The 26,335-nt window shown below is 40.6% G+C and overlaps 1 protein-coding gene across 3 annotated transcripts in view; it reads left to right on the forward strand.

Moving 5' to 3' along the window:
* The window catches only part of LOC136857479 (tRNA dimethylallyltransferase), a 1,029,479-nt gene that overhangs the window by 398,585 nt on the left and 604,559 nt on the right, over positions 1–26,335 (forward strand). For all 3 annotated transcript variants that reach the window (XR_010858541.2, XM_067136153.2, XM_067136154.2), the window contains one exon: positions 23,436–23,710. Coding sequence is in view for 2 of the 3 variants with exons in the window: in XM_067136153.2 (XP_066992254.2) it covers positions 23,436–23,710 (275 nt within the window). In the remaining variant the exon portion in view is untranslated. The remainder of the gene's footprint in view (positions 1–23,435; positions 23,711–26,335) is intronic.

Here is a 26,335-nt window from a genome sequence, read left to right on the forward strand (position 1 = left end):
TCTGAATGATCTGAATTTGATGAACCGTTAGTTTTTATGTAGCAGGTGACTGTAAAGTCTTCATGACACTGAGAGAGTCAGTAATTATAAGAACTGCAGAAGGTTTAACTCTTAAACTGTATGCTAGAGCTTCGGAAATAGCGACAGCTTCTGTTGTCAAAATAGACCAGTCATTTGCTAAAGTGAATAAACGAGATTCTTCAGTTGCGGGACGGTAAAAAGCGCATCCCACTGCAGGTGGTGAGGGTATTGTTGAGCCATCAGTGAAGATTTGAAGAGCATTGGGCCACTGTCTTTGAGTATATTCCACAAAGTAAGACTGAACTCTGATTAGAGGAAGTAAGTCTGTTGTAAAAAGATGTATTGGAACAGAAAACAATAAGTAGGAGTACGGAATTTCAAAAGCAGGGCAAGACTTGTGGGGTGTTGACGATGGATGTATGGGGTGTAGAAACTGAAGACTGTTCAGAAGGCATATATTTTTCATCCATTTTCGGTGTCCGTGCTCTCTCATAACTGTTTCTAAATCGTCCAGACTGCTACAGATTGGATATTCATTGTTGTACATCTTGGATAATACAAATTTGTCTGCTAAATATTGTCGACGTACAGCAAGAGGAGGTTCGACGCACTCTAGTAACAACGCATTTGTTGGGGTCGAAGCCATTGCTCCAGTGCAGGTTCTGACACAGCTATATTGTATTCTGTCCAGCTTGCGCAAAGCAATTTTGCTTCCGTTATGATAAAACATACTCCCATAATCCATTTTTGATCGGATCAAACTGCGATATAGGAGAAGGAGAACACAGGGATCAGCCCTCCACCATGTTCGGGTGAGAGCACGAAGAATATTCATAGATCTTTCCAGTTTTGGTGTAAGCTCAGATATATGTGGCGACCATGTCAGTCGAGTGTCATATGTGAGACCTAAAAACCTTGCCTGAGGTTTGACTCTGATGTATGGACCCAAGTTCAAGGTTAAGGGTAGGACTCTCAGGTATTTTCGCGTAAATATCACTACTTGAAACTTGGAAGGCGATAGGGATAAATTATTTTCAAGGAGCCAGTGGTCTAATTGATATACAGCTGAAGCCATGTGGGCTTCTACAGTCTGGAGAGAGCTTGCTCTAGTATATACACACACACATCGTCAGCATACTGTAATATTTTAATCCTGGGTGAAAATATGGTCTCTAGATCACTGGTGTAAATGGTGTAGAGCAGGGGACTAAGCACAGCACCTTGAGGCAGACCTTGTGAGACTTTCCGTGGGCCAAGTAGTTTGTCATGATAACGCACATATATCCATCTGGTGTGTAGAAGATTGTAAATGCCCTTGATGAGCGGATGAGGAAGGCCGAGGTCCATCAATTTAGATAATAATTTTGAGATATCAACATTGTCGTATGCAGCAGAAATATCCAGAAAAAGGGCAAGCATATAACTGTTCGAAGCAAATGTCTTATGTATGTCCGTAGTGAGCAGTGTATGACTATGATAGGTACTTCTTCCTTTTCGAAAACCATTCTGAGTTCTTGGTAGAAGATTGTGAATTTCTAGCCACCATTCGAGTCGAAGTTTAATCATACGCTCGAGGGTTTTCAGTATACATGAAGACAAGGCGATAGGACGGTAAGCGTTCGGATCCTCTGGTTCCTTTCCGAATTTGAAGATGGTTATCACAATCTGTGTTAGCCAGGATAATGGAAATTCTCCTTGAGACCATATTTCGTTTATGATCCGAAGCAGCCACTGTAGAGCATGGATTGATAAATGGGCCAGCATCGGGTAACAAATATCAAAACCTGGTGCAATACTGGAGGACTGTTTTATTGCATTTTGCAGCTCAGCCAATGTGAAGGGAGAGCATAAGAAATGAGTACTCGGGTTCGTGTTGAACTGAAGGGGTTGAGAATCAACAAACGGTGGAGCTATTTTGTCAAATAATCCCTCTATACGGGCTGGTGAGATCGTATGGGATCGTGGACTATGATCTTTGTGGTGGAAGGCTTTGATTTTGTTCCAGACGTCGGAGATGTTGGCATTCTTATCTAATGATGCACAGAATTCCTTCCAGCTGTGTCTTTTCATTTCTTTCAAAAATCTCCTTACTTGAGCTGTAATGTGCAAACATTGCTGGTACCTCTCAAAAGTGGGTTGTTCCCGATATTGCCGAACGTTGTCCGTCGTCGTGTAACAGCTCGAGAGCAATCTGGGTTCCACCAGACAGCTGGTTTTCCCGTGTGTATATATCCAACTTTCTTCAGGGGAATTGAATCGGATGCAGCTTTCTCCATAGCGGAGATATAGAGGTTGTAGCTGACACCACTAGGATTTTGCAGTGGAAGGCGTAATATCTCTTCATCCATATTGGCTGTAAATACTGGCCAATTTGCTTTAGAGCAGTTCCATTTTCCTGTTGACACTTTCTGCCGATGAGGTGGAGGAGAAGTCTCTATTGTGATCAAAATGGGAAAGTGGTTGGAACCCCCAGAATCAGTAAGGACGGACCAGTTGGTGTGCAAGGATAAAGAGGGGGTGGCAATAGTGAGGTCAACTGCCGATTTCTGCCGTTTCGGTGAAGGAACCAATGTAGGGGAATGATCATTCAGGATGACTAAATTATAATGTTCGACCATATTGATTATATCATTGCCGTAGCGCTCGGTGGTTGGACAACCCCATGCTGTGGAGTGAGCGTTGAAGTCTCCACAGATGATCTATGGGGGAGGAAGTTGCGACATGATTTCTTGCCAAATATCCAAGGTGACTGCTGTTCTCGGTGGGCAATATCCAGATGCTATCGTAAGAGTTCTAGAAGGTAGTTGTATACTAGCTGCAATCAGTTGAAATGGCGATGGTACACTACGTTGGATAGTTAGCTGTCTGTAAGATAATGTCGTGTGTACCAGAATAGCAACGCCACCATATCCATTATCACGGTCTTCCCTTAAAATGGTATAGTTGCGGAAATGTATATATCTTTGAGGTTTGAACCATGTTTCTGACGGGACAACAACGTGAGGGTTTATATTGTGAAGTGTATTATCTAGCCTCTCTTTGTTTGAAATAGCCGATCGTGCATTCCATTGGAGAATTTTAAATGCCATTATGAGCTTGGAAAATCTGTCGCAGAATATACTTGATCGCCATGGGTTGTAGAGAGTCAGATGGTTGAAACGAAAATAGTTGGATCAGTAAAGTAAGTAGCCCTGTCCCAGATAGTGCGATTATGGATGCATTTTGGCTTTGAATCTCACGCTGTAGAACACATCTGTTCGAGATCACCGACCGGCCGTTCCACTGTAAGATTTTAAAGGCCATTTTCAGAGGCGAAAATATTGGTAATCACGTCGCGGATTGTTGATGGATGAATGTTGCTGGATGCTGAAGATTGGAGCTGGCCTACGATGAGCATAATAATATTGAATATATGCTCAATGAGTTGTTCGTTGTTTTGAGCAGGATTTGATGTTACGCGATGGGGTTGGGGAGGGTAGGGATTGTAAGTAATCGGAGTAACAGGTAAATGTGGAGGAATATAGGCCAGTTGAGAAATTGGGGGGAAATGGGGTTTAAAAGGTTGTACCGGACGTCTTGACGAGTTTACAGGAACTGAAATTTTACGCTGAGAAGCGAGTGGATGGTCGAGTTGTTGGTTAAATGTTGAATGGGGAGAGATCTGTTGTGTGATATTCCATGGGGCATCTTCCTTCATTGGTGGCTCTGCTGTAACCCTTGGTGTCAAGGGCTCATGTTGTCTTGGAAAGTTTCTTGCTGTTGACATGTTAGAGGTTGCAGAAATATTAGGTAGCGGGGGAAATTCCACCTGATTTTGATAATTAACTGGTGGGCGTGCCGCTGAGTCCGCGTACGCTCTGTTGTTATAAATATCAAGCGCAGCCACTTGAGAGATATTGTTAAATGCCGTAAGTTCCCGAACAGAAATCCACTTTTTATATTCTGTGCAGTTTTTATCAGTGGAGAGATGAGCTCCTTTGCAGTGAACACAACAGGGAGTAATTAAATCTGAACACTGACTAATATCGCGAGGCCCTGAGCAACGGCTACAGCTCTGAGCACTTCGGCATCGCAGGCTAGAGTGATTGAATCTGAGGCATCGTTCACATAATCGCACAGACATCACAAATGGTTGCACTGGGCACCTAGTTCCGAGTAAGTGGATATATGCTGGCTTTTGTTGTGCACGAAAAGTTAACAGACAAACTGGGATAGGCCTTCTCTCCCCGCGAATAACCTAACTGAAGCGCTTTACACGAACAACTGGTAACGGGGTTTGTATCTCCCGTAATATTTCATCTTCACTAAGTGAGGGGTCGACATTTTTTATTAAACCTTGTCTTTGAATAACACTAGACGGAATGTAAGCTTCTAGATTTTGTTTACGAAAAAATTCTGTTTCCACTAGTTGATTCGCCACTGCTCCTGAAGTGGTTTCAACTCGAAGTCTGTTTCGCCCTATGGGTTTTATGTCCAGGATGTTTTGACGGCAAACGACCTGCTCGTTAAATAAAAGCCTACCAAGCGCCATTGGATGGAGACTACCCACGTCTTTGTTTACACTTTCGACGATAACAACGAAAGGGCCATGATAATTGGGATTGTATCTATTTTCGCTGCTATTGCGATATATAACTCTTTGATTAGTGTTGGGCTGATTTACAGATGAGGATAAAGTATTTATTTCTCCCACATCTGCGCCATTAGAACTATTCGTGGTATGAGTTGAACCGGAACTGTTTGTGACATCAAGGATCATGTCAGACTCCTCAGTAGAACGGGGTTCACTTCCACTAGGACGCATTTTTTTGCACTAGGGATTGAATTCACTTAAAAATTCAGAGTCAGAATTACCTGATTTGATGGTTGGTTGTGCTGATGCAATGGATACTGGTACCTGACCTCTTTGAAGTAATGCGGCAGATGCTCCTTGCATCTCTGTTGAGTAGGTGTTGACAGGTTGTTGAGTCAACAGAAGTTGATGTGGATTCGGAGGAATTTTAGCATTTAAAGTAAAGTCTGGAATCATCGATGGAGAGTTGCTGTAGCATGCTTGTAAGGCAGCGTTAATTAACCTGACCCATGTCAGGAGGATCGTTCATGATGCACTCACATAAACACACACAAAAAGGAATTTTCAAACTGCTGTTATTCTATTTACTGCTGTTGAGATGATAGTAATTCCTCAAATTCGCGTAACTTCTACTTTCCCGTGAGAATGGATTGATATTCTTCAAGCTTTCTATTATTTCGTTTGCAGAAAATGAAACTTCTCTCTTCTACAACTCCAAGGATAGTATGACTCACTGACTTGCCAGGTACAGTAAAACGCCTCTTTGAGTTTGTAACAGAACTGAAGTCTACTCTTATTTGAAAAACAAAATCTCATACCACATTACAATAATAACAGCCGGTTTGCTTTTTTTAGCCTTCTCCATATTTCCCAGCTTCCATAGGTTTTTGACAGTCAAACACTTGACTTCTTAATGCAGTGCGCTCTTGTATGATAATTTACGTTGGCAAAGGAATTCGTTTAACAATCTGCCCCATAATGTTTTGGTTATCAATCGACAATTTCATTACCAGTCTCGATCATCGAATCGTATCGGACTAGATAAGCAGGGTATGGCCCTCATATACAGATTTAATTTAGCCCGATACATTTCTATCATTGATATTCTCGCCATTTATTCGCATTTAACAAACTTTACTTGAGGAAACTGCAATATTCACTAAATTGTGTATTACGTGCCATGACATCTCAATATTCACCGTAATTCAACGAGATACCACGGGGTTCAGAGGTTGTCGTTTTTGCCGATACCTTCAGTCCGTTGCCTGTCGTTCATATAGTTGAGCGAGTTATTTGGGTTTATGACATACCTGGACGTATAGTAATCGGACATACGATTTCATTGATGTTGATTTCACCATACACTTCCAATGTCTTCACCAACTCCAATCTGACATTTATTGGAAGGTTATAATATATATGCAATAAATTAAATAGTACAGTAAAGCAAGCGATAATTAATACATAGCGAAATCAGATAGGATTGACTCAAACAATAATAACAGTAATAATAATACAGTTACAATAATAATACACATAAAATGATAATACAAATAACGATATTAGTAATGCAAATAAAATAATAATACAGATGAATGCTTTTAACGGGATTTCAACCGTTACAGTAGTAAAATAACTAACGATGGCCGAAGTAAGGAGGACATAAAATGCAGACTAGCATAAGCTAGGAAGAGCTTTCTTAAGAAAAAAATTAGCTCACGTCAAACATTGATATAGGAATTCGGAAGATGTTTCTTAAGACTTTCATGTGGGGCGTGGCGTTATATAGAAGTGAAACATGGACGATAACTAGCTCAGAAAGAAAGAGAATAGAAGCTTTTGAAATGTGGTGTTACAAAAGAATGCTGAAGGTGAGATGGATGGATCGAATCACGAATGAAGGATACTGAATCGAATTGGTGAGAAGAGATCGATTTGGCTATATTTGACGAGAAGAGAGAGAATGATGGGACACAATTTAAGACACCCGGGACTTGTTCAGTTGGTTTTTGAAGGAAGGGTAGGCGGTATGAACGGTAGGGGGTAGATTTAGGTATGAGTATGACAAGTAGATAAGGGCAGATGAAGGATGCGATAGTTATGTAGAAATGAAAAGTTCAGCACATGATAGGGTGGCGTGGGAAGCTGCATCAAACCAGCCTATTGACTGACGACTCAAACAGCATCAACATTTGTAATATGTAAGGCCACCCGCGTGAAGCCGGGGTGGGTCAGCTATTCGGCACCACTTTCTTGACTGAGAGTTGTGTTCCGTTGCAGATGGGAGGAGGATAATCGGTGCTCCAGGAGACTCCAAGTTGTATTGAAGCCACCATCATGACTGGACATGCTACGGGCAACGTAGTGTTCGTTTCTGGGATTCAAATAATCACCTCTGAATTTCGACGTCTGGAGTTTTTTGAGTTTCGCTGTGTGAATCAACAAGGCACAGGGACAATCGCTTAAAGTTGTACGACTCGATCTTCGGAAACGGTGCTCTTCCCATGGTCACCTGTTCGTGGGTTGTTCAAGAGTTGGAAAGGCAAACACATTATATTTCTTAGCTCCAAATGGAAGGACACATAATTTAGTTTATGCGGAAGCTCTATAAGGAGAAATTGTTCGTTTTTTATACAATATGGTGTTTTATATTGTTTTAGTATTATTTGGTCCATCCCCGAACCCGGTATCTTAGGCATTGAAAGTAACAGTATAATTAAAAATAATGTAATTTATGGAATTATGTAAAAACAATGTATATTAATAAATATGTGTCTACTTTTAAACAAGTGATCTAAAAACATTTAACGGTTGAAAATAAATGCTTGCGGAGCTGCGGGTACATGCTAGTCTAAAATAATCTAAGTAAAACTTTACACTAGAAACGTAAATACGGAACCTCGGGCGGGACAAGGAGGTTAAAGTGGACAATCACTGCGAAGTAAACGATCGTTGCAATGTATTTTCTTGGACTGCATCTCCGAATAGGTGCACGTAAATAGCCCCAATTAGCACAGGTGTTTGCTCTTATTAAACTAAATGTTCTCTTAGTTTCAACAGCCTGAATAACTTGCAAGTTGTGGTCTCTGAGTATTGAGCCCATCTCCACACTTCGATAGCTTCATTGTTTTAGGTGTCGGACGTGTACTCCCTATTGAACAATAGTAATGGAATATTTGCACTTTTTTCTCAACATCGGGTATACTGGCCTTAGTGAAGGGCGTTCCTTGATTGACGTACAGTAAGTAACTTATTGCTATTTCACAACTGTGTCGCACATCGGGTACGGCTGTTTCTATGGTGGTTGGCACAAAACGCAGGGCCTCAACAACGCCGACCACTCAGCCAAGAAGGTGATACATACTCGTTTTTTGTGCTGTTGCCGAATACTGGACCAGGTCAGTCTTAAATAATGTGGGAAATGTCCACAACAGTGAGAGTGATTATGATTATGGGAACTGTTCTTCTAATGGCCTCTGGGAAACAATTGTTCTTTTCTTTATTTCAATTCTGTCCAACGATGTCAGGACTATTTTCTGAGCGACAGCAGAACTTTCACATGCTGTCCTAACAATGGAAAGGACAAAATGTAACAGATAGCCTACCTGTTACCTTCAGCTAGACGGAGACCCTGGTGTCTGCTTTGACAACATGGAAATGATTAGATGGGCGAAGAAAATGACGGGGAACTACCTTATCTCCTTAGATCTAAACATACATAGGGAAGGTAATTCGGCCGGAAAACTTGGCTAGATGTATATGAAGTGCCGACCGCAGTGAATTGGGGATTAGTTTCTTCACGTCGCACCGACACGATAGGTCTTATGACGGAACTAGGAATGGGAAGGAAGCGGCCGCGACCTTCAGTAAGGTACAGCCACCATATTGAAGGCTGCCGGCAGTGGGGGTGCGAACGCACCATCTGGCGAATGCAAGCTCACAGGTGCGCGGCCAACTTGCTTGATAATTGGGGAAAGGACGAGGAAGAAGTTAGAATCGAGGTTCTCTCTTACATTGATGATCATATTCTTCAGTTTATTCCAGTTATTTTTGAGATGGGTACAGAACAAGGGTGTAAAGCCGGATGTCATTTCTAACGTCACCCGATTTTTACGTGAAATTTCCAACGTCGGCGGTGTGCTTGTCTATTGTGTGCTGCATGGCATCTCTTTACGTGGTTGCCAAGGCCGAGATGATGCGTGGAATAGCTGTTCGTTTCTCATTTGTGTAACTTTCTTTCGAAAAACAAGCCTGTCGTGCTGGTTTCTCTTGAAGAATGAGCCAGCCTCTCTCGGCTTATTGAGGTGATGAGCTGGAAGGACACACTGCACCGTGTAACAGGATCTTCCAGTCGATCCTACGTATATTTTTTATTAAGTTTATTTATAGTCGCTTTAACTTAGAAAGTCATATCGCTACATTCATATTTATACATACAGGAATAATTACATTGATTACATAGTTACAATTGAAAATATAACAATAGTACATATTGATCACGTAGTGATTACATGTCATTGAATAGATTTATATGTCTAAAAAACTTAATGATGTTTTTACACTGAGTATCTTTGTTGAAAATGTCACATACACTATTATTCTGGTTTAAGTTACACAATTGTCTTTGTTGATCGTACAGATGGCATTCTAGTAAAACGTAGTCAACAGTTTTTCTTTTTTGACAGGTGTCACATGTTGGTGGAGGTTTCTTAGAGAAGATATGTGCATGAGTCAGTTTGCTATGGCCTATACGTATTCTAGTAATGAGCACTTGTTCTCGACGCTGGACGAATGAAACATCAAATTTATCTGTAGATCCACGCCTGATATCAAGGAGTCTAGTGGGTTGTTTCCGTGTCCAGTCAGTTAACCATTGTTTTCGGACCTTTGTAGTAAGAAAAGGAGCTACGTCTGTGTGGGGAATTAGAAAGTTTGGATCATGTACAGGAAGACGAGTTGCTTCTTTAGCTGATATGTCAGCTTGTTCATTGACTTTTATTCCCTTACGTGAGGGATTCCATATTATGATAACTTGCTGTCCTTAATTTTTCACAGTATTGTAAGTCTGCAGGATGTCTTGGGCTAGCATATTTGAGGATGATGAATTTTGAAGGAGTTTTACTGTTGATAAAGAATCACTAAGTTTTTAAAAGGATATTTTTGGGGGGGAACTCTTTATGGATTCCATAGCTTTTAGGATAGCATACAGTTCACATGTGAATATGGAGCATGTAGCTGGTAGTGCATACTTCATTGTGTGATCAGGGTGGACAACTGCACAGCCGCTACTATATTCGGTTGTAGAGCCATCAATGTAAATAGGAGAGTGTCTGGGCAGACTTCCACACTTTTCAGATAGCTTTCTTTTAAAAAACGGTACTGTCTGTTGTTTCTTTATTGAATTCACTAAAATCTAATATTTTTTTATGGTGGTTCAGCTTTCCATGCCGGGAATGTGATGTTTTTTCGTTCTTGAAGCAATCGGGGGAACTGAAGAATTAATTAAGTATTGCGTAAACCGAATGTGGAAGGGTATATTGCTCTTTTGTTGCGACCCCCTGCGCGTGGGGGACGCACATGTAGAATACACCCGCAGTATCCCCTGCCTATCGTAAGAGGCGACTAAAAGGAGCGACATAGGCGCGGACATGGATTGCGGTTTGATATCATGTGGATGGGAGGGTCTCAATACATTCACTGGTAATCCCTGCCTGTCGTAGAAGGCGATTAAAGGGGTCATGTGGCCATGGTCCCCTCTTAATTTTTATTGTTTTTTGAGGGTTAGTTGTAGACCGATTCCAAATTTTTGATGTGCGTGCTGCTCAGAGATCGGCCTCTTGCGTGTGCGTTTACGCCCGAAAGCCCGTGCAGTAACCACCCAGGGAGCGGCGGGTGCCAGTGTCATGTACCCTTGCAGTAGTATCCGTCTGAGAACATTGGATAATAGGCCTATCACTCTCTTGTTTGCGACAATTAACGGTCTGAGAGAGAGATCAATATTATTGATTCTGATTACAGGGTGATTGAGTGACAGTTCCTGAACAATTTTTGTGTTCGATAGGAATATGCAAATTCTTGAGTTTGAAATACGAGATACATAACGTATGTTAACTGGATCTCTTATTTTTCCTACAGCAAGAACGCAGTTTTTTTAAAATTAGGATTCCGCCGTGAGCATCAATAATAATAGCCTGTTCTTTTTGTGTGTGTGTTAACTGCATTTCAGAAGCATAACTTATCTGAAACTGCATAGGTATATACTTTATGGGTAGAACTGTCGATAAGGTTATGTACGGACTGTTTCCTTGAAGGTGGAAGGCCTATTGATGTCCTAACCGCTTTCTACACGTAGAACAGAAAAAAAAAATATGTCGAGTCCAGTTCTCGAAGTTTACACTGAGTCTTAATACTCGCATTTATGGCCGGTTTTTGGTACACCACAGTTACCTGTGAGTTACCTAAAAGCGCTTGTAACTTTAACTGTGCTGTTAACTTTAATGAGTTTCCGGAAACTTAAATCCAGATTTATAAGCCCTGGTAATAAACAGTACGGTTATCGTCATGTTTAGTACCTCCCGTCCTCCGATAGATGTCTCTACGCAAATGTGTTTAGGGTTATTTTGGTTATATCTAGTTACTTTTACTAGCAGAAGTTTTCTACAATGAAAAATAGTTGGCAAATACGTACACAGTCATGTCAATCAGTCTGATTCAGCATGTAATAATCTCTCATAATAAAAAAATACGTACGATCTAATGATGCAAAAATTAGGTATATATTACTTCCTCTTCTTTCTTATTGACAGTATGCAGACATCGTCTTAAATTTCACCTTGAACGTTGTCGTCAATCAGATCACTTTTCATTGATCCAGAACAGAACAGGCGTAAACGAAAATAATCACACAAATGAAAACGTGCCGCACACTTTGGAACCTATCATTCCGACACTGAAGTTCTGCACGGATTGTGCTATATCCATCTGTTCTCGTTGCAACTGTTGCCGTTTTTTTTTTTTGTTTTTTTTTTTTGTTTTTTTTTTTTTTTTTTTTTTTTCACACTGACCACGCAACATGCATTGACAAAAATACTCTCGTAACTGCTGACGTGAAGTCCACTTGAGAACTTCAATCGAACGTAGCGAGCTAACCCTGACTCAGGGTGTGAAGTGTGTTGAAACAGATAAGATGACAAACTACAGCTCCCTGCAAGACTTTTAATTGAAGAAGTCCAGATGTTTTATGTTTATTAGGAGTCTATGAGACCTCACGTCACCGGTTAAAGGATATAATGGCATTAAAAAAGCAATGAAAAATCGATATTTATTATTCAGCAGGTTAATATTAAATTCATACCGGTACCTAAGATATTTATAATTTGGTACAAATGTAAATATTAATGGTAAATCCTCCATAATTTCAGACTGTGTTCACTACGGTAACTGTTGGTGGGACTCATGATTCAAAGCCTGACGACAGAGATCTTAACATTATAGCTGCACTAAAAGATCAATTAAAGCCTGATGAAATTCCATTTGACTCGAGTTGTATTTTATTTGACGATTCATTTCCCGTATTGGAAGATATATCTACAGTAGAGGCGTCATGCTCCGAGGAGATTATAACCTAAACAGTTGGGACAGATGACACCATACAAGTGTAATCAGTGACTAAAGACAGTAATAACATGGAAGTAAACGTACTAACCGAAATATTGTCGAGTCCAGCACACTCAAGCACGTTAAAACTACAATGAATGACTGTACATATATTATAACCACTTCATTATCACTTTCTAATGTTTACGAAAGTACTATAAGACCTTGTACGAAACGGTATGGAGTGGCGCCTCATAGCGGTATTTGTTGGAATCAGTTCTAACATAGAGGTAACTACAGCACTAGCTGCAATTACCAGTCTTCGCGGAGATAACAGTGAAGGAGCCGATAACTGTTGTTTCCGAAACTCATTTTAAACATATCACCATGTTAAGTCACTGGTAACTACCCATCTACAGAAAACTGTCATTTCAGAAACCGGCCATTAGTGCAGTATTTGTGTTGGAAAAGGACTTGAAGTGTGTTTATTTAGATAAAGACTAGCACACATCAATAACACATTTGTATTAATTCACTACCACCTTGAACACCCCACGTATATTTTGCACACACGTTAAATGAGCCAAGAATAACCGTTGCCTTCCTACAGGAAGCGTTTTTATACTATATATTAATTCCTAGTCCCAGTGAGCTTGACAAGATATCATGACTACATCTGTGCACGGGTCGGCTGATAACGGTCCTTGATTGACAGAGGAGATGTTGAGCAATAGTCACTTTTTTTTTTTACAAACTGCTTAACGTCGCACTGACACAGATTGGTATTAAGTCGACGATGGGATAGGAAAAGGCTAGGCGTGCGAAGGAAGCAACAGTGACCTTAATTAAGGTACAGCCTCAGCATTTGCCTGATGTGAAAATGGGAAACCACGGAAAACCATCTTCAGGGCTGCCGACAGTGGGGTCGAACCCACTATCTCCGGAATACAAGCGGATAGCTACGTGATCCAAACCGCTCAGCCACTTGCTGGATCAGTATTCTACTTGCAAATAGTTTGATCATCTCCTGCGTTTGTTGTGCTAGTTTATTTGATGTTTCCATGTTCATTAAAACAATTATCACAATATGGTAATGCACATGAACGAGTAAAGTATTCAGTCTACCACCAACAAGCTAATGAAATATGTAGGTGGAGAGCACAAGCTCGAGCGATGTTCCGTATACGCGCGCAGGTACATCGGGCGACTATTTGCGCTACTAGTCGCCCACGGCTAATAGGTTACATTTATTGCAATGCCCCGTCACGCATCTGAGCAACTACGAGTCGCCAGAGCAGTTGCCGGCTCAGATGACGGCCGGCGACTAGTTACTCAGTTGCGCCACTAGTCGCCCACGGCTAATAGGCTCCATTTGATCCAATGCACAGTGCGTAATTTCAGGAATCTAGCCGGCCAAAAATCGTATCTCGGAAACTAGTGGACCGATTTACATAAAACTTAGTATGTAACTGCTATTATTGGAGATAATTAAGTACGTGGTCAATCAAGTACAAAGAACAAATTACTACGCCAGAATAGAATTAGTAATCTTTGTAATTTTAATCATTTTTCGTTATAGCTTTAAGAAATTAAATAGATGTTAATAGTTTGACATGCTGTTTAGAATGTTTAAAAACAGATACAGGAATACATGTACTTGCCACACAATTTATTCATTAGATGCAGTTACATCAGAATCGCTATCGTCACTGTCATTATCTCCTTCGGCAGAACCAGATACAGGAGGCTCAGACAGTAAGTTGAGCACCTCTCGTGAAAGCGGAATCTTCTTCCTCCTCCTTGATTTCCCTAAGCTGGTAATATAAGGGTCCGATGATATAAGAAGCCTATGGAAAAGGTCAATATTTGTGTCTTTTTGGAAGGTTTCCTATTATCTTTATTCCTGATCTCCTGGGCTTCCTCGTAGAGTTGTCCAATAGGTATAATACAGTGCCTAATGACCTCCTCTCCATGAACCAAGAGCTTTTGCAAAGTTACAGGCATGTAGTACGATTTGTATTTTTGTAAGTACAATTGTATAGTTTCCTTCGCGTACATGCCAAATGCCACTTTATCAGTGACATACCCACACGAAAGAGTTTCTACGATGGCACGTAGATGGTTTATTAAATTTATATCTACTCCAGTAATATCCGCAGAAGTGGAAGCCTCTCTGAAGAATCTTCTAGCAGTTTCCATCGTTGGTATTGCCAGAACCTTGTTTCGGATATCAACCATTAGACGCGTTTCCTCTCTGAACTTCTGCAGTGAAGTCATCTACAGTATTTATTTATTGCGTGTGTATTTTAGACTTCAAATCAGTGCGTAAATGTTTTGTGTTGAGTGAGAGTTATGCGATAAGCCTACGTGTATGATTTATTTCTTTGAGGTAAATACTGTGATCTTTTGTAGTCATCTGCAGTATTCATTTATTGCGTCTGTTTTCTAGCTTTTATTGTCTGGATACATTTACTAAATTCAGTTAAATATATCCCCCGCCCCTCGAGCCCATAAAATTATTTGTCTATTTTCGCTCGCAATTTGCCTTATATTTCAGTGCTGATGTTTCTTACGTGCCGTAGTTTACCTCTGATTCTGTAGAAACCAAAAGTGGCCCCTGTAAACCATACGTCCCCTTTAGTTCATAAAAGTAATTTGTAGCTTAGTTTCTTCAGCCTTTTGTCTTGAACTTACATACTAAATTTCACAAATTTATGTTCCGCTGTTTTCCTGTGATGGCGTTGAGCGGAGCCGTTCGATATGGCAACCCTGTTGTCATAAGAACAATACTCTTTTCTTAACATGGAATGAGCTATAGTACTGGCAGGCTTATCCCGATGCACGCCCTTCTGCAAGGCTCATTCTCTGCTCGAACAAACTTTTATTGTATTTCAGCAATTTGTCCCTTTTTCTACTATATTTTGTCCAGCGTGATCGAATTTTAGCACACAAAATACTGGCAGATTTCCTCATTGACTTGGATATATCCTCGGAACAATCCTCAAAGCCTAAATGTTCAAATAAAACATTCGCAATATCATCGTTCCGCTTATATTCCCTGCTGTTCCTCAACAGCTGGAAAACCGACCTCCGGTTTACAGAGTACATGGCTTCTGAAAAAAATGAATTGCTCTCATGGTCGCGCCTGGTCGCAGCAAAATGTCACAGTTTTCTATTCATTGAAGTATAGATAAGTCATCCAAAAGACTTTCATTGCGGAAATCAAAGGCAATCCATTTTGAAAGTCAGCTCAAATGTTGTATAATTAGATAGCGCTTGGACACCGTGTACCTGAATTTTAAGTGCATACTTCGGACAAGAGTATAGTAATTTTCTTAAAATACTTAACTTCATCTAATATAATCACATTGCAAGCTAAAGAAATGTTTAGTTCTGACGTCTTCACTGAGCCCTCGCATAATAATAAATGCGCGCTCGCCTCACCAGGATATGATGCCCTAACGGAGGAGAGCCACTTTAGGCCTTCGGTGAGATTAGATAATCAGACAGCGCGACTTTTCAATATTTAATTAGTGTACCCAAGAGTCTTATAAACGCGACTCACAGAAAATGCGCACCAAAGACAAGGGTTGAAAATATTATTTTTGGCCGACTGGATGCTAGAAATTACCCACTGTGCAATGGTCCGTGACTCGCCAGAGCAACTGGTTGCGCCACTAGTCGCCCACGGATATAATAGCGGCCTTAAAGCAAATACAGTAGAGACAATACACGACACTTACGGATTTCACCGTGCTAAAATGGGAGACAATTCGACGGTGGCGCTCCTAGTGACTTGACCTGAACAAATCGCGCTAAATTCAAATATCAATGGAAATGTATATACGGAAGTGGATAAATAAATTACGTCTAGAAAGAAAGTGATATTGAGATATTAACTTCGAAGTTGCTAAAGCAATTCTGGATAAATGAATGAAGAATTATTTAAAAGTTTATTATTCAAAGACTGAAATTAGACATATAAACAAGGTGTGAAATGGACTGCTGTGAAATGGCTTGATCTTTCATTTATGCATTACTTTTTTAGCTTTAGCATACCTGCCTGAAATCTTACGGTTGGATTTGTCTTTTTTCCTCATTTAAAAACATTGTTTTCATCACATTAAGACATTTCTCAATAAAAATATCGGCACATTCCTTACACATATGATGCAATGAATTAACATTTAATAGCTGTACAGTTTTCCTCTTAACATGAAGCCTACTAACAGAAAGAAAATCTATAAAATCCCGGCTTTAATCTGAAAAGAGGGATCAAAGAAAGAAAAGTTTGAAAATGTTGTCGATAGTGATGCTTTGAGGAATATTTACGTACAATTAGAGTAAAAATGTAACATACCCTTGGCTGTATAGTCGAGGATTTTTAAAGTCGCTGGCCTGGAAATGATCTGAACAGATCTTATAATTCTTATACAAGCGTAACGTCCCTTCTTTCTTGTACACCTTATCCAAATCGCTTCTGTGACATTTCAAAACCCACAGATCACACCTACAACAACACATCGGTATTGAAGGTTATCTGCTGCACTATACAATAAAATATGCGTATTATATTTTTAAGCCCGTTAAAACATGGGTCGAGCAGGTCAGAAGATTATGAAGTACTATATAAATCTCTGTCACTGGAAGAATATATATGCAAACACAATATTACTTGCATGTTCTTGTCACGAGGGAACCTGAAGAACGACCGTGCATTTTTCTCTACTTCGTAATTACTGCAGCCAAACACAGCACATACCTTTCCCCTCGTGTTGAGAGGAGATATGAAGGAATAACACACGCTACTATTTAATTATGTCAACTCACTGAAAACGCATAAATAACACCAAAAACTTCGCACAAAAATACACGTGCTCTTATGACAGAATCAGTACCGTTCAGGTCTATCCGCTAGAGTGCGCTCCAATAGCTGTCCCTCGATATCTCGCTCAGTGTCGCGTATTGTCTCTACTGTATTTGCTTAAAGTTCGTATCTTTGAATTAGCGCGCTCGGCTACGCAAGTCGCTACCCGCAACTCGGACTGTCCAAGAGCTTGTAGTCGTTGTATGGGATTAGTGATGTACCGGGAGGTACACCTCTACGCCGCACTTTTAAATCTTGCGCCAAGAAAACCTCCTCTACAGGAGAAACTCGGAACTTAAAACTGGACAAACTTATAAATTCTCTCAGAAGATGTCACTACCGTAAAAAAAATTTTTGGTGAAGTTTCCTGAACTATGTGAAATTATTCTGGTTTTGTTTTCCATTCAGCAAGAAGTTCGGACATTCTCTCGTAGAGGTCACTGCAGAAACTATGATCATGCACCCTGGTGCGAAGTGAAAGAACCTTTCAGAAGAAATTTTGTTTTCATAAGTTTTTCCTTTACTAAATTTCGTTCATTCATTTTTGGGTTGGCAATATTTATCCTGTCTTTCCGCCTGTTTTGATTTTAACCAATCAAGAATTTATGTAATTAATTTCCTACCAATCACAGGTTTCTTCTTCGATTTGATGTGTAAGTTTAAGCGACCCAATAAAATTAAGTGGGTGTGGCTGTTTTATTCATGAAAGGTCTCGAACTTTCCCCGAACTTTCCCCTGCTAAAACAGGTAAGGAGAGGGGGAGAAGAAGAGCGGTAATGGCTACAGCCCATACAAATAAAGGTGTTTGGTCTAGTGATATTCCAGGGGCTCGTATATTGATAGTTGTAGTAATAAAATTAACGGCTCCGAGAACTGCTGATTTTCACGTCTCCTGGCCACTTGATCAACATCTAACCTAGTGTGTGGACGTGTGGCAGGAGGCGGGAGGTCATCAGGCAGCAGGTCTTCAGTAAGGTAATGGCCATTTAACATCTTTATTTCTTGCTAGCTCAGCAGTTTAACCCACAGGAAAGGTCTGGAACCTGTACAATGTAACCTATCTTTCCAACATGTAATTTTCTGCCGTTTTATGTAAAAACAAAAATCTAAGTGTAATTCGGGGATAAAGAGTGATATACCCTCTCGAGCTCCCCTTCATTTTGGTTTAAGGTGAGTACGTTTTGGTAACTGGTTCTTTTCCTTAATGTTTTAAATCTCTTTCTTATACGGGTCACCTCCATAGTTTGGGAATAGCCCCTGTGTCATCGGCCTAGTGCCTTTTTAGGTTTTAAGAATGCATGTGTAGGAGCGCAAATACACGCCTCCATTCCTTTCGGTATTTCGGGCCATTTACTTAACCTGTTCTTTTTCTGCTAAGGCCCAGTAGGTTGGGTACAAGATACCCCCGTTTCATTTTGTAAGTGGTGCCTTAATGGCAAGTTATTGTAAGGTCTGATATTGCCTTGAATAGGCTTGAAAAACTGAGAGCGTGTCAGCTCTTTTCTAGTATTGTAAAAGTGCCCCTAGGAGGCTTGACATTATAAACTACGAAGCTGGTGCTCCATGTTTTAGGGGATTTCTGCCCTTTGAACAAATCATTGTTTGGTAATGCTGAGCTAGGAGCTCAAACTTGTAAAACTAGGGGCTTGTAGCCCAAAATTGTTAGAATTCTGAAATCTTGAATCCTTCCTAGTCTTGTTTCTTCACTTAGTCAAAAGTTGTTAGTTTTTTGTTGTTATTAATTGTTAAAACTCAGAAAATATAACTTTTGTTAAAGTTTTAAATTAACTTTGATTTGGTAGTTAGACCCATTCACCCCGGCACCTTCTTTCACCTCTGCTGATCCACCAAACCACGTTAACAAGTGACATAGGCAAAGTTACTTTTCCATTGGAAGAGAAATATGGAACATGTGATATTGAGCACTTATCCTCGCTTCGTGTGGCGCGGTTGGTGTAGAACCGCTTTGTGCTTTCAACATTTCTACCACGAGGATCATAGTTACGGAAGCTGTAAGGAGTACCTTGCTTTCGTGTGTAACGTCCCGTGTTATACTGATTAACGTTAACAATCTTATTCCGTTGCCTTTATTGACCCACAATCAATGCAGGATTTAAATGCCATTAAGTCATTATCGCGATGTGCTACGCGATTACTAACGAAATAGGAAACATCAGTGGCGCACTCCAGCGTAACCAAGCGCGCGACACTTTCTGTACATCACATGAGTTAATTTCCGAAAGAAATATTTTGGCCGTTGTGTTATTCTTGGCTCATTTAACGTATGTGCAAAGTTTACGTAATATCCGTGATTCCTCGGTTCGCGCCCTTCCCTTGTCATTTTCTGGGAAGAATTATTATAATCGAATATTCTAATTATGTCCGTCTCCATGGCTAAATGGTTATCATGCTGGCCTTTGGTCACAGGAGTCCCGGGTTCGATTCCCGGCAGGGTCTGGAATTTTAACCATAATTGGTTCATTTCGCTGGCGCGGGGGCTGGATGTATGTGTCGTGTTCATTATCATTTCATCCTCATCACGATGCGCAGGTTGCCTGCGGGTGTCAAATCAAAAGACCTGCATCTGGTGAGGCGAACTTGTCCTCGGACACTCCTGGCATTAAAAGCCATACGCCATTTCATTTCATTCTAATTCTGTGGTCATTCTTAAATAATGTTTGTTTCATTAGTAAGCCGAGGCAGCCTAAATCCATACCGAAAGTGTTAAGAGTCATTAAACGAGCTCGATAGCTGCAGTCGCTTAAGTGCTGCCAGTATCCAGTATTTGGGAGATAGTGGGTTCGAACAAGGCCGCACTAGATAGACAGGCCACAAGGCTCGGACCGTGACGTCACGATAGTGGCTGGCGTTCAGCATGGCAGTGTAGGGCCCGCTCTCACTTTCACCATGATACTGTTCATTTATTCAACCTTTGCGATATAATTGGACACTCCTTCAATTGTGGCTTTACTTAGGCTTGTATACTACACGAGTTTTATGCGGGGAGAAAACTGGCTGGGCAGTATATGTACACTTCTTTACTTAAAATTATGCTGATATCTGTCACTTGTAACTGTACACGGTATCGTGTAAAAGATTAGAACGCATAATACGTGTACAAATAGTTGTAATGTTACTAGGGAAATACATTATGGCAATTCGCAACAATAGTCTGAAACCTTTCTTAGAAATTAAGCTGCAACTTAAAACTTACCTAACAATTCCTAAGGTTTCAGTTTATACATTTTTATTTTCCTGAAGATTTCTTCTTCTTAGCCATGAGTTTGTCTACGGTAACTTTTCTATTGTTATTCAATAATATATTACAAAAGATGTATATACATTGGTCAACGAAATGTTTAAAACTATTTATTTAATCACTGCATGTTTTAAACATGACGTTTTCGTTTTCCAGAACATTCTTGACAAGCGAAATCAGAATTTTTATCTGAGAATCTTCAGGTTTACATTTTTGTAGCTCTAAAAGAGTCTGGTACAACACCTTTTGGTCCAAGGCAGGAGCAAGCCAAGGCCGCACTAGACAGACTCAGATAGACAATTTTTCTGTCTAACTCAGGGTTGTCAAAGTCAGGATAAGTTGTCAGCTTCATTAAGCCAGTTATTTATTAAGATTTTAAATAAATGACCAATATCAAACAATTATTTATTTTTTGTGTTTCGTCAAATGAGTTTTGAAAAGTGGTTTGTAAATTGCTCTTGCGCAGCTTTTCAAACATTTTCCTACTAACACAGTTATTATTAGAAATTATGCCCAGTAGGCCCTATTCGGGAGATTGTGGGTTCGAGCCCCACTGTCGGCAGCCCTGAAGATGGTTTTCCGTGGTTTCCCATTTTCACACCAGGCAAATGCTGGGGCTGTACCTTAAGTCCAAGGATGCTTCCTTCCCACTCCTAGCCCTTTCCTGTCCTATCGTCGCCATAAGACCTACCTGTGTTGGTGCGACGTAAAGCAACTTGCAAAAAAAGAAATGCATGCTACCTTATAAGCTACCGGCCTATCTATTAATACTTTAAAGACTTGCAAAGTTAGTTCTTCTGAGTAATGTCATGTTAGATTCTTACATGGAAACAAATCAACGTCTTTATTTTTTTTAAAGACTGGATGACAACATAAAAGTTTGTGCAGTTGTAGCTAATGTAGTGTTATTTTCTCCGCTTTTACTACTAAAAGCAACTCCCTCTACCTTTCCTCCTACCGGGCGATTTGGCCATGCGGTTAGGGGCGTGCGGCTATGAACTTGCATCGGGAGGTAGTGGGTTCGAATCTCACTGTCGGCAGCCCTGAAGATGGTTTTCCGTAGTTTCCCATTTTCACACCAGGCAAATGCTGGGGCTGTACCTTAATTAAGGCCACGGCCACTTCCTTCCAGCTGTTTGGCCTTTCCTATCCCATCGTCGCCATAAACCTATCTGTGTCGGTGCGACGTTAAAGCCACTGGCAAAAACAAAAACAAGAAATAAAACCTTTCCTCCTTTATAGTTCAGCTCACGTTTAACGTAGACTCTATCCAGCAAGTTACAAGATCTTTCATGCTCCTTTAACAATTTTAGTTTCTTTTTCAAGTAATTCCAATGTGAATCATCAGTACCTGAATTTCCAGTGCCTAGTTTTGCAGTAAAAGACTGTGAATAATCGGGTGAGGCATTGTAATAAACGTTGACTGTCTTATCTTCTTTTACGCCCCAGGAAATGCGAAAAATATTGGAGTGAACCATGTTATTAGTATACAGGAGTAAGATACTTTATTTTCAAAGGCTATATTTAACTGTTCCTTACAAAATTATAATTTATCAGTAATGATACACACATCAACTTCACTTTCAATTTCATCGATTATTTTGTGCACAGATTCTATTTTGTCGTGGACAGTCACTTTTGAGTTACAAGCAGGTCTAAACAGGAAGTTACAAATACTTTTCTAATTTGATCATTTTAATATCTTGCCCCCGTCACCTAATGCACGTATATCAGGGTTTTCACTCATGATAATATCATGTTTAATGGCTTTAAAATCAAGAGCCTCGTTTAATGTTAAGGAAGTACCAATTTTCGGAATATTTTTCTCAGTCATATACATTTTGAAAATACAGAGACTTTGGCTGTTAAAATTGACTAAAACTTTGTCCAAATCTAATATGCGTTTAATACTGAAATTACACTGAACGTCATCGAAGTCCTTGATCCTGTCGTATTCTTTTTCAGCTTTCTTTCTTTCTTTCCTTCATCTTCCCGTTTTTCAATTTCTTCTTGTCTTTGAATAGGACTTTTGCTCGGTGTTGGAAGATTTTTAGACAGATAGGCAGGCACATTTTCAAACTTAGGAATAGCGTCGTTTGAGAGTTTTAAATAGTTAGGTTTTACAGTTAAAATAGATTCATCAGATCTTTTAACAGAATCGTCCTAATTGCGAAACTTCGTCGAAGTGTTTTATGCACAGAACTGAGCTTGCTGAAGGGACGAATTCGGTTCGATGGATGGCTATGATCCACTTTTGTTTTCGAAACAAGTCAGTAGGATATTTAAACACTGAAATATTAGGCTGTTTTGAACTGTAGTTGATTCTACAACCAGGTATACAACACGACGTGTCCATAATTCACAATGTTCACACACGTTTAAATCATTCAACACCATCGATAGCCTCACTGCTGCGGGGTTCAGATCAGCTTACAAGTCACTGGCGAGAAGTGAAGCGGCTGGCGACTAGTGTGACGTAGCGCCCGAAGTGGAGGGGGAGCCTTATGGCCTGTATATCTAGTTGGCCTTGGTTCGAACCCCACTGTGTGAAGCCCTGAAAATGGTCTTCCGCGGTTTCCCATTTTCACACCTAGCAAATGCTGGGGCTGTACCTTAATTAAGGCCACGGTCGCTTCCTTCCCATTCCTAGCCCCTTCCTGTCCCATCGTCGCCGTAAGACCTGTCTGTGTCGGTGCGACGTAAGGCAACTTGTACAAACAAAAGCAGAAAAAGTCACTAAACTACTACTGTAAAAAAGGGGGAAAGGTTCAATCTGTTATTGACCTCAGCACCTGATTTTCACATTTTGAAACAGGCACAAGTGGCACCATCGAGCTAACTGACGCGTTGTAATCTGCAGATACACTTTTTTTTAATTCATTACAATTCTGTAATTGCATGAAAGCTACAAGGAAGACTCGCAAAAATTATATTTTCTCTAAAATATAAGTAATGTGGCACCAAGCACCTGCATTTTCTTCTTGAGAGCCCATTTTAATAGAGTAAAATTCATTTTTTTCTCAAAGTTCTGTGAAAAGTTCGGACAGAAGTTTGACATTAGGCTGTTTGTATCGTGCCCTTAAGTGAAGAAAATGAGTGTTCCTTGACACAAAGCACAGATGGATCGGCTAATGAAACAAGGCAAGGTCCCCATACTTGTTGGTGGTACCAACTACTACATAGAGTCTATCCTCTGGAAGGTTTTGGTGTCAGGGGAGAAAGACTTCATAGAGCGTAGCGGCTCCCTTGAGGATGGCCAGCCGGACACTAAACGAGTTCGCATCGAATCCGATCTGGAGGCTATGGATAATCGCGACCTGTACCGTCGACTGCAAGAAGTGGACCCCGACATGGCCAAAAGACTGCACCCGAACAACCGTCGTCGCATCATACGGTGAGTACTGCCTCTTTCTCTTCTCCTAAACTTGATCGCTGTCTTTGAAGAAACTAAAAATTCTGACCCAATTTTGTAACAATCCCGAGAGGTTTTGTTTATCAGATTTGATGTTTTATGTATGTCTAGTCTAGTTTCCTGACACAGGGATATGGCCGGATGCCTTTCTTGACGCCAGTCTCACATGAGGAGGGAGAATGAAATTGGGTAAGATGGAAGGTGTCGGCTGTGGCCTCTGAATAGAAACTGTCCTGGAAGTGAAAATGGTAAACGACGGTGGTGTTCGAAGTCACTCTCCCCCGAATGCAGAGCCACTCCGCTCGGGGTGTCAGATTTTAAGTTTAGAATGTCATTTACTGAAGGCGCCTCTTGAAACAACGAATCTATATCGATTTTAAAATTATTATTTTGAATTGGCTGATGTTTTCTGGGCAGTTCCATAATATGAAATACTAGTAATGTAGAACAATTTACAGATTGCTGTGAAATACATATGGTTTCACAAGGAACGTTGAGGGCACATGACATATCCGGGATAAATCTAGAGATCAGGAAATACTTAGAAATTGTACAGAATTAACGTTCGATATGTGAAATAACTTGTACCAGTATTAGCGACGAATTACGGTGTTTCGAACGCTGAAATATATCCTAAAATGATGTGATTTGTTGATCGTGGCATCAGAGATAATTTCACCGGCTTGTGTACAGTAGCTGTGCCGGGAACGTTCGTAATTCCTTTCCTTCTGGGAACTTTATTTTTTCAGCCTGGTGGTCATGATCGTTATAGCGCCAAATCTTCATGGTCTGACACCGTGGTTTATTACTCGATTTGAGACTCTTTGGTCGAATGCAATACAATTTCTAATCTCTAGATTCCGTGCCAAAAACTTGGATTCACTTCCAAACCTCTCAGTAGTGTTCATATTGAGTGAGGGCGTTTGACGCTGTTGATGATGGATTCGTCCATCGGATGGTGACCCCCTGGTGCTATTCGACAAAAGAAGGCTATGTGCCGGCACTGGGTTTCACCCTGTCCCTTTCTACTATTGTATATCACGCCATTGATTTCATGTCATTAACTCGTCTGATGAAGTCGACGTCAGGAAGATTCATCTCACTTGATACCCGAGAAAATAAGTCATGCAGGTGTCAGGTTCTGTGCCCTACGCGTCTGTGAGGAGGGTCCGTCCCTAGATGAAATGTTGAAACACCCGGGGTCCCTCGGAGTTGGACGTGTTGCAGTTCCTCTAAAAGTGTGTCAAGTCGGGTGTTACAATATTATAAACACAGTGTTTAATTTACATGTTTCTGTCGTGTCATTCGTTGTTAAAAATGAATAAGTGGTTTGCAAATGATGTTTTCATGAAAACCCCCGAATTATTTATTTGTGTTATATGCGTAGTCATTCAAAATGTTCTCGCCTGTACAGTACTTGTGAATGTGTTTTCCTCGCCACTATCGAAAACCACACTCCTGAGGTTAGCTTATGTCAAGACACGACTGGCGCCTTCAGCATAGACATACAAGATTCTCTGAATTGTTACGTAATGTGCATTGCACATCAAACATACAGACAGCTTACGAAAATGACGAACAGAAGCAACTTTCCCGATGTTCTGCAAGTATGTTGGTACCCATGTCTGGGAGTTTGACAGCCCCTTGTCCTCGATGAAGCCTTCTGCAAACGCGAAGGCTCCTGGCACAGTCAGTTATCGGAAATTTAGGAAAATAAGTGCAACCCCCTTAATGAGCTATTTATAACATTTCCTTGTTGACGATATTACTTGTTTCTTCCTCCAAAGCCGCCTGCCTGTTAGCTGGCTCCTTTCTCTCAAGTGATGTCAAACTATTCACGCACTGTACATGGTATTATGCCCCAGTCCCACGTATCGTGGCGCATCTCTCTTCACTTAATTCTTCCACACATTGTTAACGGTTTAGGCAGCCGTTCTGTAACTGCTCTGTGCCCGCCCGACTGCTGGCCGGTTCCAGTCCCGTTCGTACCATCAGAATGTTAGTCGGTGGTGGTACACAACGAGAAAGACCGGCCTTATCCTTGGCATGGTCGGTAATATGGCATAGAATCTAGTTTACATCATGTATTTTATGTTCAAGCATCGCGTGGGTTACGTTTGATGAGTAATTTTCTTTAGAAGAAAGTTATCTTCGTATTTGGTTATAATTCTGTGTTTGTGCTGTTAAATTGCATTATCGCTGGAGTGCGAGAATAAACATTTCGGCGCCGTATACACGATTTTGAGCTTGTCAAATGGCGTACGTGTTTGTGTTTTCTGATCAGATATCTCGTCTACATTTCTCCATATAATTAGATGCAAACTGCTTCCTTCTGGCAAAAGAGTTTTTATCACTAAATTACCTCACTGTGACGGGAAACTCAACAATAAGGCTACTCGTTGAGAGATACAGAAAGCTGTAGTGTTGTTAGTAGGCCGCGATGTACTACAGATCCCAGTAGAATTAATTCAGTTTTGAGACATATATTTTACGTGCAGTAGAACTCCCACTTTGTTACATTGCAGGATACAGTCAGTCATGAAATAAGACAACAAAATTATGGATTGTCTGTTTCGTGGCCGCAACATAACAAAAGTATGAATGCTG

Source organism: Anabrus simplex, chromosome 1, assembly GCF_040414725.1.
Source record: "Anabrus simplex isolate iqAnaSimp1 chromosome 1, ASM4041472v1, whole genome shotgun sequence".
Taxonomy (NCBI): Eukaryota; Metazoa; Arthropoda; class Insecta; order Orthoptera; family Tettigoniidae; genus Anabrus; species Anabrus simplex.